This window comes from Myotis brandtii, unplaced genomic scaffold (genome assembly GCF_000412655.1).
Source record: "Myotis brandtii unplaced genomic scaffold, ASM41265v1 scaffold151, whole genome shotgun sequence".
NCBI lineage: Eukaryota > Metazoa > Chordata > Mammalia > Chiroptera > Vespertilionidae > Myotis > Myotis brandtii.
In genome coordinates this window covers 1,282,037-1,297,849 of record NW_005355461.1, presented here as the reverse complement: position 1 = coordinate 1,297,849, position 15,813 = coordinate 1,282,037, and the positions used below count along the sequence as shown (strand labels likewise).

The 15,813-nt window shown below is 39.1% G+C and overlaps 1 protein-coding gene across 3 annotated transcripts in view; it reads left to right on the top strand.

The window, feature by feature from the left end:
• The window catches only part of TMEM30A (transmembrane protein 30A), a 37,120-nt gene that overhangs the window by 7,465 nt on the left and 13,842 nt on the right, over positions 1-15,813 (top strand). For 2 of the 3 annotated variants that reach the window (XM_014535780.1, XM_014535781.1), the window contains exon 2: positions 15,101-15,208. The exons of the other annotated variant lie outside the window; for it this stretch is intronic. In XM_014535780.1, the coding sequence (XP_014391266.1) occupies positions 15,101-15,208 (108 nt within the window). The remainder of the gene's footprint in view (positions 1-15,100; positions 15,209-15,813) is intronic. 3 annotated transcript variants of the gene reach the window in all.

Here is a 15,813-nt window from a genome sequence, read left to right as displayed (position 1 = left end):
CTTCAGTCCTTCCCCTTTCGCCTGGGCGTATGCAAATTAGCCGCCATTTTTGTTGGCGGTTAACCGCCATCTTAGTTGGCAGTTGATTTGCGTAAGGATATGCTGATTAGCCAATGGGAAGGGTAGCGGTCATACGTTAATTACCATTTTTCTCTTTTATTAGATAGGATGTATATATCCAAAGGGAGAGAAAACTTTGTTTTTATACCCAACAGATTTTATTACAACCTGGATATTAGGTTAGGTTAGGCTACCCTTGAATTTTAGCTGATGAAGGAGGGCATAGTAAATGATAGAAAAAGTTTGTGGACAGGGCCTCTTTTTTATTTCTTCACACAGAGAGCCCTTAAGGAGCCTGTAATCTTTTTTAAGAATTTTTTTCTTTTTAAAGAAAAAATGATGTGAGAGTGAAACATGGATTGGTTATCTCCCACACTCGCCCTGACTGGGAATTGAACCCACGACTTTTCGGTGCACAGGATAACACTCAACCAACTGAGCCACACTGACCAGGACAGAGCCTGGAATCTTTTGAAGGAGATGAAACAGACATATAAAAGGAAAACTAAGTATTGCTGGATGAGTGGCACAGACAGAAAATGTGAGAGTGAAACATGGATTGGTTATCTCCCACACTCGCCCTGACTGGGAATTGAACCCACGACTTTTCGGTGCACAGGATAACACTCAACCAACTGAGCCACACTGACCAGGACAGAGCCTGGAATCTTTTGAAGGAGATGAAACAGACATATAAAAGGAAAACTAAGTATTGCTGGATGAGTGGCACAGACAGAAAATGCCTTAGTAGTTTAAAGGAAGACAAGATCACATCTGTCTTTAATAACCCTGGAAAACTTTGTAACTTTGTGTTGGAAATGGGCTTTGAGCTGGAACTTGCAGGGTAAGTAAATAGCAGTTGTAAAGGGGAGGTTGTATTCATTTCAAGAAGGAGATTAATATGAGCAAAGTTGTAGTGACAGGAAATCAAAAGGTATATAGAGAAAATAAGGGTAAGGGCCAATCAGCTGGTGCCATGTTGTAGATAGACTTGTATTTGATAGTGAATGTATTAAACTGGGAAAATAGCATGAGGGACACAATGTGTATCAGTTAAGATTGGGTTCAGCAATGAGTAAAATTTTCATTCTCATGTGAAATCTCTTAGAAATGCAGTCCCTGGCTAGTATGGAGGCTGTTTTACTGAATCCACACTCTCTAGTTTATTGCTCTGTCAGTCTTAGGGTTTGGCTCCAATGCTCACAGCTCAGAATGGAGGCTAGAGTTCTAGTTGTCACATCCTTTTCCAGGTAGTAGTGTGGAAGAAGGGATGAAGAACAAAGGAATAAAGGACTTTTAAAGTCAATCCATGGTGAAGTTTTAGCAGAGGTTTTGTGTTATTTTTCCATTTGGTGATGGTATAAATTGGTTTGAGAAGTAATGAGATAGAAAAAACGTTAAAAAATAAATTAGTTCTTCATTTATACTTTGTGGGTCTTCAAATTGAACAATTACGCCTGAAATATTTGTATAATTCTCTAACACTGGTAAAATGTCATTTTCTGCCCATTCTTTAGAATCACTTTCACTGTCAGATACTATCATATTTCTCTTTTGCCTTCGCGATGATCTAATGCTAGACTCATTACTATCTTCTGACAAAATGCTATCTTCCAACTGACTGCCAAAGCCACTCAGCCAATCAGACAAAGTGTCTGCACATAATTCGCTCAAATGTTCTTCTCTGCTGCAATGCCTTTTTAAAAAATCTTTTGCCAGAATAAAAGATGAATGGAAAGAATTAGATGTATTGCTTGTCACATCTCTGGAAATACTGACCGATGAGTTGAGAAAAAGACAAAAGTTAACTTGTGACCTGTCAGTAACATTTGGACGCGGAAACACAAGTATACTTGTGACCAGTCAGCGGGTGTTAGTAACAAAGCCACACTAGCTATAAGGGAGGCTGAGAAAAGGGGTCTTTAGATAGTAATTGAGAATTTTATACTGTGGACGAAAGGTGGCACAAGTTGGGGTGAGGGGTCGTTAACAGTCTGTAACACAGGGCTATATTTGGGAAGATTTGTCTGGTGATACTATGTTATGTTAGCTGGATGGGAGCTGAGTCATCTAGATGTCAGAGTCTAGTAGTTTAGACACTGAATAATGGTTACATTTTTATATTGATTATAGTATTGAGTTTAACTTGATTTCATGGTAAAAGCCAATATGTGTTGTGTGGTATACGAAAAGCAAATCAGGTATAGGACTTTGACGTTAAGACTTTAAAAAAGTTATAGAAGGAATATGCTCTCTTATTTTCTTCAGCCTGTCTCTTTCTTTCTTTGTTCAGCATATAAATGCATTCTAATTTCTTCTCTTAAACATGGCCCTGGCTAGTGTGGCTCAATTGGTTAGGCGTCATGTTATGCACTGAAAGGTTTCTTCCTGGTCAGATCTCATGCCAGGGTTTCAGACTTGATCACTAGAAAGGGTATGTGGGAGGCAGCTGATTGCTGTTTCTCTCTCTCCCTTTTCCTACCTCTCTAAAAATCAATAAAAAAAGAGAAAATATCCTATCTTGATTCAATTTAATAATAAAAATGTAATAATGACCCATATTATTTGAGTCTGCTAAGAATTTTACATGTCATTTGATACAGGGACACTTATAAGGGTAATTTGCTATTCTCTGCATTTTATTTTTAGAGGTTGGATGTTGAATCTGAGAATAAGTCATTTGCTTAGTCACAACTGGGATTCAAATCCTAGCACTCTGACCTCTTGTTTTGTTTCCTCTAGGTGCTGGTCTATATTCTCTTTTTTCACACAATCTCTTTTAAAAAGAAATATGTGCACACTTATTGATAACTAGAGGCCCAGTGCACGAAATTCGTGCACGGTGGTGGGGTGTCCTTCAGCCCATCCTGCGTCCTCTCGCAATCCAGGATCCCTTGGGTAGGGTCCCTAGGCTTGGCCGGCTATCAGGGCCTATTGGGGCTTTCCTTCCCCTGGCTGCCGGCAGCTGGCCCCGCTGCTGCCACTGCTTGCCATCTGTGTGGCGCTCCTCCTCCTCCCCTGCCACTGGTCGCCTCCCTCTGTGGGCGACAGGTGTGGGGTGCGATCCCTTCGCTGGCCTAAGCATCCCTCTGTGGGGCAATTGCTGGCCGGCCCCGCACACCTGGGCCTGCTTCTTTGGGGTGATTGCAGAGCTCCCCGCTTTCCCAATCGATTGCCCCACCGGCCGGTGGCCTGGACCTCCCTCCTTAGGGCAATCAATTGCAGAGTCCCCCCACCCCCATCGATCACCCTGCAGAGTGTGGCCTGGGCCTTCCTCTGCAGGGCAATCGTGGGGTGATGGCAGGGCCCCCCCGACCAATCGCATCACACCCTCCTTGGCTGGCCTGGCACCAGTGCGTATCACGTATCATAGGTAATCGTTCGAATGGTTGTTCTGCTGTTCGGTTGTTAAGTCGATTTGCATAATACGCTTTTATTATTATAGTTGTCCATTCCCAGCTCCCATTAACTCATTCCTTAATCCACTGTATCTGAAGTATGTTAGATGATGAAAAGTGCTATGAAGAAAAATGAAGGGGAGTAGGAATGGTTGAAGAATAGTTGACAATTTTGAGTAGTCAAGGAATGCCTCAGTAAAATGGTATTTGTGTAAAGGTCTACAAAAGATGAGGAAATGAGCCATGTTGATATCTGAGGGAAGAATGTTTCAGACAAGAAATAAGAGCAAAAGTACTTAGTAGGATGTTTGAGGAACAACGAAGTCATTGGCTGGAGCAGAATGAGAAGTGAGGGAGGATAGTAGAAGATGAGGCTAGAGTGGTAAAGTAGTGGAGTGCACATCACATGGGTCGTTATAGGGATTTTGGCTTCTACAGGCAGTGTAATGTGAAGCAATTGAAAAGTTTCACACAGGTAGGTGACATGATCTTACTACTTAAGATTAAAAGAGTTACCCTGTCAATGATATGGAGAATATTATCTGGGGAATAAGTAGAAGCAGGGAAACCAGTTAAGGGGCTATTAATAATAATTCAAGTAGAATGAAGATAACTAAGATATTTTGGTCTGCATTGAAAAGATGGAGTTGTAGTTTATCAAGGTGAGAAAGACTGTAGAAGAAGTTTTGGTGTGATAGTAGGGGGCTAGGGGGTGAGGAGCTGAATAAAGAGGGTTTTTTTGGTTTGATTTTTGACTTGCTACGATGAGACACCTTTTAGATAACCAGGTTGGAATTAATGAGTAGGCAATTGAATACATGAGTCTAGATCAGGGGTGGGCAAACTTTTTGACTCGAGGGCCACAATGGGTTCTTAAACTGGACCGGAGGGCCGGAACAAAAGCATGGATGGAGTGTTTGTGTGAACTAATATAAATTCAAAGTAAACATCATTACATAAAAGGGTACGGTCTTTTTTTTTTTTAGTTTTATTCATTTCAAACGGGCCGTAGTTTGCCCACGGCTGGTCTAACCCAACCGGCCACACTGACCAGGGCCAAAGTGATCTTTTTAAAAGGCTAATTGGAATATTTCATTCTCTTCATTAATATTTTTCTTGTGGCTCCCTCTAGCATTCAGGATAATGTTTAGATCCTTAATGTAAAATATAATTTTCTTAATGCTAGGCTACTTTCTACTTCTCCAGCCTCATATACCATTCCCCTACCCTTTGCTCTAGCAGTAGCAAACTATTTTAGTTTCTGGGATGTATCATGCTGCTAGATCTACCTGAAATGTCCTTCCTTTTCTTATTCTACCATGTTTTTTCAAATTTCATTCCTGTCAACACTATAGAAAGTTTTCCTTGATTTCTCCCTTTCCCCACCTGATACATATGCTTCTTTCAGGTTTTAGAAGTACTAGCTTATGACCTGTCATAGCATTATCAAATTATATTCTGTAGCCCTAGCTGGTTTGGCTCAGTGGATAGATCACCGACCCGTGGACTGAAGGGGGTCCCAGGTCCAATTCTGATCGTAGGACACATACTTCAGTTGCAGGCTTGATCCCTGGCCGTGGTTGGGGCTCATGTGGGAGACAACAATTCAATGTCTCTCACATCGATGTTTCTCTGTCTCTCCTCTCCCTTCTACTCTTTTCTAAAAATCAATGGAAAAATATCCTCAGGTGAAAAAAAAAAAGCAGTCCTAAAAAAAAATTATATTCTGTAATTATTGATTAACATGACTTTCTATTCCACTAGTCTCTAAAGTCTTTTGTGGTACAAACAATACATTTTTCTATTATGTATTCTCATCCTATATATAGCACAATGCTTGGCATCTAATAGGAACTAAGGTGTTTGAATGAATAGATTAAATAATGAAGTTCAATTGTTATAATCCAATTTTAAAACAATATATTGAGAGTTTAATCATCTGATTGGTATTATGTGTTTGAAGGAGTTATTGAAATTAGCCAAGGAAAATGTTATATCCTACAAGATCAAACTTATATAAACAGTGATATCCGTCTGTATCTAAAGGCAAAACAAATTTAGTAAACAGGTTGATCGGCAAATGTTGCAGCAAAGGAAGGGGTACATGATTTTAAAAATGGCATAAAATACTTCACCCCCACCTCCCAAATTTTTGGAAGCTTATTTTAGAAGGAAGTACTGTTATATCCTTATTAGTTCTCAAAAATTGGAAACTGGACCAACCATCAATTATATAGATTTGTAGTTTAATTTCTAAAATAAATTAAAATGTAAGAATGGTTATGTGATATTATAGCATCTAATAACATTGTTTATCAATATACTGAGTAAGTTGGCTCTTGTTCAAAGCTCTCAGGTCTCATATTATGTGTGATAATATTTAGTTATGAAAAAATTTTAGAAAGTTTTACTTGACTTTTAAAAAGATATAGTGTATTTTTTTCTTTTACCTTTTAAAAAACTGGCATGAGGGTCTCAAAGTTTTATCTCTAGTGGAAGCAATGAGAGTCAAATTCAAAGATGCTAAGTATATTGCTAAGGAAGAATTGGTAGAAGTTGGGGACTGCAACATTATGCCAAATATGCCAGGATGTTGAGCTAGGATGCTTGGGACAATGGTGGTACCATTTACAGGTTTCAAAAGACCACAGTTGGGTGTGAGATTAAGGGATTCAAAGAACCATCATTATTGATTTTTTTAAGTCAAGTTTTTAGTGAAGCATAACCAAAAAAGATTGACAAATCATGTATGCATGGCTTAATTTTTCAGAAGATCACCATGATTTGAAATAGAGTTTCAGTTGGGAAGGAAGAAGTGCAACCAAGTGAATATACCTAGGAATATAAAAATGGGGCTGAGGGGTGAAGGTAAGACCAGTGACAGTGTAGAGAGGGTGGGTAGTGTAATGGAGGACACGTGATACGAGGCAGCATGAGGCTATCGTCAGAAAGTAGCACTAGGTAAAAGACACTAATATTTGAACATCATTTATATAACTATATAAATACAATGTTTTTTAATAGAAAAGACCATCTATTGCCTCAAAATAGAAAGCCCTTTATGTATATTAATTGCTTATCAGTTCTTTGAGCCACCTTGTCATATAAGATAGAGCATAATTAGGAAAACCCTTTTCATCAGGTCTGTCCTAGGCAGTTTTTATAACTTGATATTTTAATGAGACTTTTAAGGGGTAAATTAAAACTTCATGTTAGAATTTATTTTGTTTGTAGAAATGAGTTAAATGCTATATATAACAGCTTTGTGTATGAAAATTTGTATTATAAAATTCTAAATTTAAGGTGGTCCTGGGATAACATTTACTTATGACAAAGTTGTTATTTTTAAATCTATATTTTAGATGAAAAATAACATTTGGTAATATTGTTTAAAACATCAGCATATTAACAATTGGTGCCAATTTTATTTTAAAATACATTGTTTTTTAAATTGACTTCCATATTCCTAAATTATTGTATAATGTTAATATAATATTAAAGATTATGGGAAGCAAGAGTGCAGTCTGATGGAAAGAATAGCAGCTTTGGAGCTGGACAGGATACCATTCTATCATGTGATGTATTGAATTATATCTCCCTCCCTCCAGAAGATATGTTGAGATCCCAATTCCTAGTTCCTGTGAATGTGATTTTATTTGGAAGTAGAGTCATTGCAGATGTAGTCAAGTTAAGTTAAGGTCATTTGGGTGGGCTCCTAACCAATATGACTGGAGTTTTTGTAGGAAGATACAGACACTCATAGAGGGAAGAAGATGTGAAGACAGACATCATGTAACGACAAAGGCAGAGGTGGAGCAGTGCAGCTGCAAGCCAAGGAATGCCAAGGAAGCTAGGAAGAGGCAAGGAAGGATTCTGCCAAGAGTCACAGGGGGAGTGTAGCCATGCTGACACTTTGAATTCAGACTTTTAGCCTCCAACCATGAGATAATAAATTTCTCTTGTTCTAAGACATCCAGTCTGTGGTCATTTGTTAAGGCAACTCTAGGAAATGGACATAGTCATATACCAGGTGTTTGGTTTTTGGTCCTTTAACCTCTGAATCTCAGTTTCCTTTATGTAACAGATTAAGAACAGTTCTGGCATGGAGTAGACATTTGGGAAATAATACATAGCTTTGCTATTGCTGTTCTTTCTTCAAAGATAATTTACATTTACAAGTGTAAAATTGAGACTTCCATAGAATTAGAAGTAAAAACCTTGTCTATGCTTCCCATTCACAGTCTCTAACTTACATAAGCATACAACAGATTTCATATGGCCCATAGAATTTTACTAGGAGATAAAGGATTAAATTTGTTTTGTACCTGTAAATTTAGAACTTAGCTGTTGATTTTGTAAAACTAATTTTCAAAAATAAAATAACCCGGAGTGACTCAGTTTTTTTTTTAGTTTTTTTAAAAAATATATTTTATTGATTTTTACAGAGAGGAAGGGAGAAGGATAGAGAGTTAGAAACATCGATGAGAGATAAACATCGATCAGCTGCCTCCTGCACCCCCACACTGGGGATGTGCCTGCAACCAAGGTACATGCCCTTGACTGGAATCGAACCTGGGACCTTTCAGTCCGCAGGCCGAGGCTCTATCCACTGAGCCAAACCAGTCAGGGCCCGGAGTGACTCAGTTTTAAAAAATTCATTCAACTGCTAAGTTTGAAGAGGGTCTAAATAATTTAAATATGGATGTTTACTTTCTCCACCCCCTTTATCTGGTAAGTATTTTTGAGGGGAAGTTTTTTACATTAATGTATTACCTATTTAATAAAAAGGACGCATTTAAAATACTTTTTAAAATGTTGTTCAGTACTCCAGGGTACCCTGCTGCCTCATTGTGCCCCTGTTACATATATTTCCTCTGACTCTCATAATTCATATTCACCTTCTTTCCTATGAGGGCCTGAGTTATACAAATGACTTATTTTACAATTACAGTCACCTCTGTGGAAAACTTTAGTGCTATCCCTTATTTTTGAGCCATGGATAGGAAGCAGTGTAACTTGCTTTACTTCCTCTGACGCAAGAATGTGGACAATTGCTCAGCCTCTACAGACTTCTCTTTTTTGCTTGCTGCTGTGGTATCACACCACTGGCACTACTAGGACTCATAAAACTGAAGAATCTGCTCCTATCGCCTAGAGCAGGGGTAATGCCATGCCCATCCTATTCCCTAGCTGATGTCTGCCCTACCTAATGTCAATTGAATGAATTTCCTTGTTGCTACTAGTGTTGCTGTACCTCAGTGTCCGAGCTAAGGAGCTATCTCTTGAAGCTTTCAATGCTGCCATTACTAAGAATTCTAGAATAGGGTTGGAATGGCCCTCTCCATAGCTCTATACACATTTTGTCCCCTGGGCTAAAAAGCCACCCTGTTTTAGTTTATAGTGGCTCAAAGTTACGAAACCTACCTCTTTGGAATGTGAATTATCTCAAGACTCTGCAGGCTCATGAGAAACTTTTACCTCTCCCTTAAGGACTTTAAATTAGGGTCTTGTCTATAATAAGAGTTACAACCAGAAATAACTTTATGACCTAGCTATATGGCCGGGTAAACTTCTAATTACTGAACATCTTCTGTTCTTATTGTCCTACAGTGACCTTCTTTCCTTCTAAAGCCCCTAGGTGATTCTTAGCTCAGAATGTCATATGTCCCTCATTTTCCCTCTTTTTCCTGGAACCTCTCATGTATGTGGGGTTCACATGTGTAGGTATGTATTAAATTTGTGTGTGTTTTTTTCTCTTTTTAATCTATCTCATGTTTATTTAATTATTAGACTAGCCAAAAGAACTTAGGGGGGTAAAATTTCCTCCTCCTCTACAGTATTAAGGAATGATTACTTCATGATGGGGCATTAAGGAAGAAATGAAAGTTCCATTTCCTAGACTTTTTAAATCTGTTCTTACACAAATATTTGGTTATGTTAGCCTCCTTAGAAATCTCTCAAGCTTCTTAATTTCCTGCAGGACATTTTTAACACTCAGGGTGACTGAGCTTTCAGAAACTTTGTTGTCAGAAGCAGTAACCAACTCTGGATAGCTTACACAGGAAATGAATTTTTTAGAGGGAGATTGGGGAGGTCACACATAAAATGGATAGGAAGTCGAGAGGCGCATGTTTGGAGACAGAAAAGAAAGTTTGGAAGCAGAAACAGTGACTTAAAGCTATAGCAGCTGCTGAGTTCTCCCAGCTACTGCTGTGGCTACTAATCTAATCACACCCACTCTGGTCTGTCTCCCAAGATTTAGTGATTTATATGGAGACTCAGTCATCTAGACTCAATTGAATTGCTCCAGATTTTATGCTTTTGTACTCGCTGCCTGGGGCTAGGGAGAAGGAGGACTCATTTACCCCTTTGGCTTCTGTGGTGGGAGATTGAATCCTGTCTCCCTATAAAACTCTCAAAATGGAGAATTCCACAATACTTGGGACAGAGTTGCAATGCTGGGCAGTTTCATAACAACAAAAACAAATCATAATTATATTTCAATGATTTTTCTTCATTCTTATAATCTGAAGGTCTTGAGTTTGTATATTAGAAAGAATGTTTTATGTCCATTGTGTGAGAGAGCATAATATGGTGCCAGGAGTATAGATTTTTTAGAAAGGCTGAGCTGGGTTCAAATACCTTCTCCTAATTATTAGCTAGATGGATCTTGGGAAAATTGCTACACCTTCCTAATTGGCAGTTTCACACACACACACACACACACACACACACACACACACACATATATATGGCTAAGTGTCCATCTGACCGGTAGCTAAGACCCACACTGACCACCAGGGGACAGGCGCTAAACACAGGAGAACCCAAGAACCACCCTCTTGCAATCCGGGAACTCCTCAGGGGATGTCGGAGAGCGGGTTTTGGCCCGATCCCTGCAGGCTAGGCCGAGGGACTCCACCTGCTGGAGGGACCCCGCTCACTCCGCTGATGCCCTTCAAGCCACAGCACTCAGGGGATGTCGGAGAGCCGGTTTTGGCCCGATCCTTGCAGGCTAGGCCGATGATGCCCTTCAAGCCACAGCACCACCCCAGGTGCGGCTGGCCAGGGAGGGACTGTGGGAGGTTGGATCCAGGGGGGGTCCGGTCCCTCCCCACTGGCCACCTTCTAATTAATTTCCTTTCAATGTGCATGAATCCGTGCACCGGGACACTAGTTCTAAAATAAGGAAAGTGAAAACAAACTTTGCAAGGACTATTGTATTTTTTAATGAGATGATATGTATTAAGTGCTTATAATATCTGGCCCTTAATAAATAGTCTGTAAACAGTAGTCAAACACTGTGTGTCATGTGGCTCTAGTTTATCTTCTTAACCTGGTTTTATTTCCTTGTCTCATGAAAATTCTCCACAAATCCAAAGTATTTATGCTCATTGTCGTTAAAGGTACCTGTGCTCTCTACCTTCTTGCTACTTCATATGCCCCCTCTTTTTTTATGGCTCATTTAAAATCCTCTTTTCTTCTTAGTATGAATATACTGGTCTTTCTAGTACGAACTGTCTTCTTTACCATTCCGTTTGGCACTTTGCATTTATAGTAGTTATTTCATATGCTATCTTTGATAAAGATAGTCTTCTAGAAGGCAAAGGGGACTCACTGTTCTTGGGAAAAATAGTTTAGTAGAAGAGCATTGGGCCTGGAGTCAGTGATCCTTGGTTGTAGCCTAGTAGCAGCTATTGCTATTCTGCTGGAATAGCTAATTACATCACACTCACACTATTTTTAAAAATATATATATTTTATTGATTTTTTACAGAGAGGAAGGGAGAGGGATAGAGAGTTAGAAACATCTATGAAAGAGAAACATCGATCAGCTGCCTTCTGCACACCCCCTACTGGGGATGTTCCTGCAACCAAGGTACATGCCCTTGACCGGAATCGAACCTGGGACCCTTCAGTCCGCAGGCCGATGCTCTATCCACTGAGCCAAACCGGTTACAGCTTATTTTTTTTTTTTTTAATCAGATGGTTGTTTGGCCACACTGTAGTATTCTCTACAGAACAAACTTTCTTGTTTTTTGCAATATGGATATACTTGAGTATTTTCCAAATCTTTAAGTGTTAGTCTTGTTTTGCTTACCATTATTCCTTCTCTGTTCATTTCTTTGTTCTTGCCATTTACTATAAGCAGTCAGGTGAAACCAAGCTATTCCTTCAACACTTTGCTGAGAAGAAGTCTCCTTACTCAATAAAATTTCAGTTTTGTTCCCTACAAATTCCACAGAATGCTAGAACATAGCCAGTGTTTTCTTTTTGCCACTTGATAACAAGGACCATCTTTTTTCCATTGTCCAATAACATATTCCTCATTTCCATCTGAAACCTCACCAGAATGGCCTTTACCATCTATATTTCTACAAGTATTCTGTTCAAGATTGTTTATATATTCCTGTTACAACAGCACCCCACTTTTTGATACCAAATCTGTCTTAGCTTGGGCTACTTTAAAAATATATCACAGACTGGGTGGCTTCAACAGGCATTTATTTCTCAGTCTTGGAGGCTGGGAAGTGCAAGATCAAAGTGTGGGCAGATTCACTTCCTGGTGAGGACCCTCTTCCTTGCCTTGTATATGGCTATTTTCTCATTTGTCTCTTCCTGTTGGGATCAGCAGTGAGTGAGATTCTCTCTTCTCCTGGCTCCATTTTCAATGAAGTTTCTGTTTATTAATTTTTACAGTATTCTTCAGTAGTTGAATGGGTAAATAATCTGGTACATCATCCAGGAAATGGAATAATGTTCAATGCTAAAAATTAATATGCTATTAAACCATGAAAAGACATGGAGGAACCTTAAATATATATATATATTTAGTGAAAGGCCAATTTGAAAAGGCCTGTATAATTCCAACTATCTGACATTCTGAAAAAGGCAAAACTATGGAAATATTAAAAAGATCAGTGGCAGCTCCTCGGGTTAACAGGATGAATTAGACAGAGTACAGGGGATTTTTAAGGCAGTAAAAACTATTATGTATGATACTCTGATGGTGTATACCTGTCATTATACATTTGTCAAAATCCATAGAATGTAGAACATCAAGAGTGAATTTTAGTGTAACCTATGGCCTTTGAGTTATGATGTATCAATGTAGGGTCCTTAATTGTAAAAAATGTTTCACTCTGGTGGAGCATATTGCTCGTTGGGGCTGTGTGTGCTGTGTGTGTGTGTGTGTGTGTGTGTGTGTGTGTGTGTGTGTGTGTGGCGAGGGAGGGGGCGCAGAAAGTATATGAGAACGCTGTACTTTCCATTCAATTTTGCTGTGAACCTAAAACTGCTCTAAAAACATAAAATCTACTTTTAAAAATCTGATAATGGAAACAAAAGCTGTCATTTTAGCTATCTGGCCAGGTCTTACACCAGCTGGTGTACTGCAATTTAGTTCTGACACTAATCACCCTGAGTTATCATCAGACTCCACAGGTGTAAGGACATGGTCCCCAATAAGACTTCCACTTCTTCATACACCAGCCGCAGCCAGGTCACCAGGCTATTCACACTTCTAGCCAAGTAGCTTACAGATAAGGGGGGGTTCCCAAACCCCCTCACAAGACTGCTCTCACTTCAGATGCAAGTTGCAAGTTCAGAGGTCTCTAGGCCACCTACACTTCTGACCAACTGGCTATCAAATGGGGGGTTTCCTGTGACTCCTCTCAGGTTTAATAATTTGCTAGAATGAGTCATAGAACTCAGGGAAATGCTATACTTATGATTACAGTTTTATTATAAACAATAGAAATTGGGACCAGCTAAATGAAGAGATGCATGAGGCAAGGACTTGAAGGGTCCTGAATGCAGAGCCTCTTGCCCTCTCCCTGTGGAAGCAGGTCACATCACTCTCCTGGCACATCAGTGGATTAACCAACTAGGAAGCTCCCCTGTGCTTCTGTGTCCAGAGTTTTTATTGAAATTTCATGACATAGGCATGATTGATTAAGCATTGGTGAAACCAAGCTATTCCTTCAACACTTTGCTGAGAAGACGTCTCCACAGGATTGAACTAAATTTCCAGCCTTTCTTCAGACAATGAGGGGTTCTGTGCCAAAGTCCCCAGTCACATCTAGTCTTTCTGGTCACCAGCCATGAGCCTGAGCCTGAGCCTGAGCCTGAACCATTTTGTTAGCATAAATTTGAGCTTGAATCAAGGGATTTATCAAAAACAAATACTCTCCTATCACAGGAAATTCCAAGGGTTTTAGAAACTCTCTGCCTGAAATCCAGGACAAAGACAAGACATATTCTTTTTTTTTTTAATGTATTTTTATTGATTTCAGAGAGGAAGGGAGAGGGAGAGGAACATCAATGATGAGAGAGAGTCATCGATTAGCTGCCTCCTGCACGCCCCCTACTGGGGATCAAACCCACAACCCTAGGTATGTACCCTTGACTGGAATCCATCCCGGGACCCTTCAGTCCGCAGGTTGACACTCTATCTACTGAGCCAAACTGGCTAGGGCTGGCAAATTCTTTATTAGACAACACCAGGCTTTTAAAAAATGGTAGCCCTTGAGAAACCTAATACTTTTTTTTTTTTTAATTTGAAAATGTACCATGGAAAGCTAAGCTCAGATAACTGAAAAATATTTAAGAAGAGGTAAGAGCAATAGCTGATTTACAAATCTCTGTATTAGTCTTGTTTTAAATTATGTCCACAAAAGAACATCCAGCCTACAGAAAATTCTTAAAAGAGTTTATTTGAGCCAAATTTTGAGGACATGCCCAGAAGCAAAATCTCAACTGATTGAGAAAATGCTTGGGAGAATAGCAGGTTTGTAGTTCCTTTTCTGCATTTAGACTCAAAATGTAAGGAGGAACACATGAAATCCATTGTTGGTAAATTAAGGAGGTGGGAGAAGGCAAACCAGGGAAATCTCTAGCATTGAACAAATGGCAAAATGGAGAAACACATATTTCTTGTACACTGGTGGGTACAGGATTGTTAATAATTTACATTTACAGTACATAGGGATGGTATATAAGGAACAAGATTAGCATGAGTGCTCTTGTGGTCATGTGCTCTGGTGCCTCCATTATGTCTTCGAGGGATCTAGAAAAGAAAATTACTCTGGCCTCCTAGATGCATAAGAGCGATGGACAGAGTTCAGTTAAAGATTTACCTCTGCTAAGGAAGCTGCAGGCCTGGGATGTGACTACCCGCCATGGCCTGCCCAGTTAGGAATTTATGATTAGACCATCCTGTGTGGTTACTTTTGTTCACTGAGCTTGTCAGGCCTGCCATGTGGCCCCCTGAGCTTATTAGGGTTATTTTATAGCTCCTTTTTGCTCATAGTTCTTTAAATCTTTTTGTTATAGCTCTTTAAATCTTTCTACCTCGTGCAGTTTGGATTTCATATTTATGATTTTGATGCATAAATGATTTTCTTTTGATAAAAAGTATATAGAGAGAAATTTACTTGGAAAGGTGAGCTAGTATAATAACATATGAGTCTTTCCAGTTTTCACTCACACTGGTAAAATAAAATAAACAGATAACCTTAAAAAGTTTTTTTCCTGAGCTGTAGGTTGCTTCATTGGACTCACTTTCCTCTCTAAGAGCAAGTTATTTTAGAATGTATCCACTTTTTCCAAGGAAGTACTTAGTTCTGTTTTTTCTTTTGCAGATTGATTATACCGGAATAGACCCTTCCAGTCCCTGCAATAAATGTTTGTCCCGGAATGTGACACCTTGTATTTGTACAATTAACTTCACACTGGAACAGTCATTTGAGGTCTGTATTCCCAAGTAATGTGTTTAAGAAGCCATGCTTTAAAAAGTGTTGATATTGTGTTAATTTTTTTACAAAATTGTTTTGTGTGTGTTTGGAGAAGTCACTTTAATTAATTGGTTGTAGATGCTCTTATGCTAAAAAAGCTTTTTTTTTTTGCTATTGAGTTATGCTGCCTGGTAATTAAAAACATGTATTTAAGTAGTTTATTTTAGCACTTTGTAATCTAAATTTAAAACATTGTATTTTATATTACTGGAAAATTTTATTGTACAAATCACTTTTGATCACATTTATATCTACACTTGTATTTTTAAAATTATTGTTCAAATTATTTTGCCCACTTCTAATATTAAAACAAGTTTTTAGAAAATAAATACTGCCCTAGCTGATTTGGCTCAGTGAATAGAGCGTCGGCCTGTGGACCAAAGGGTCGTGGGTTCAATCCTGGTCAGGGGCATGTACCTTGGTTGCAGGCTCCTCAGGCCCTGACCTTGGTCGGAGGCAACCAATTGATATGTTTCTCTCACATCAATATTTCTCTCTGTCTTTCCCTCTCTCTTCCACTCTCCCTAAAAATCAATGGAAAAATACCCTCGGCCAAGGAT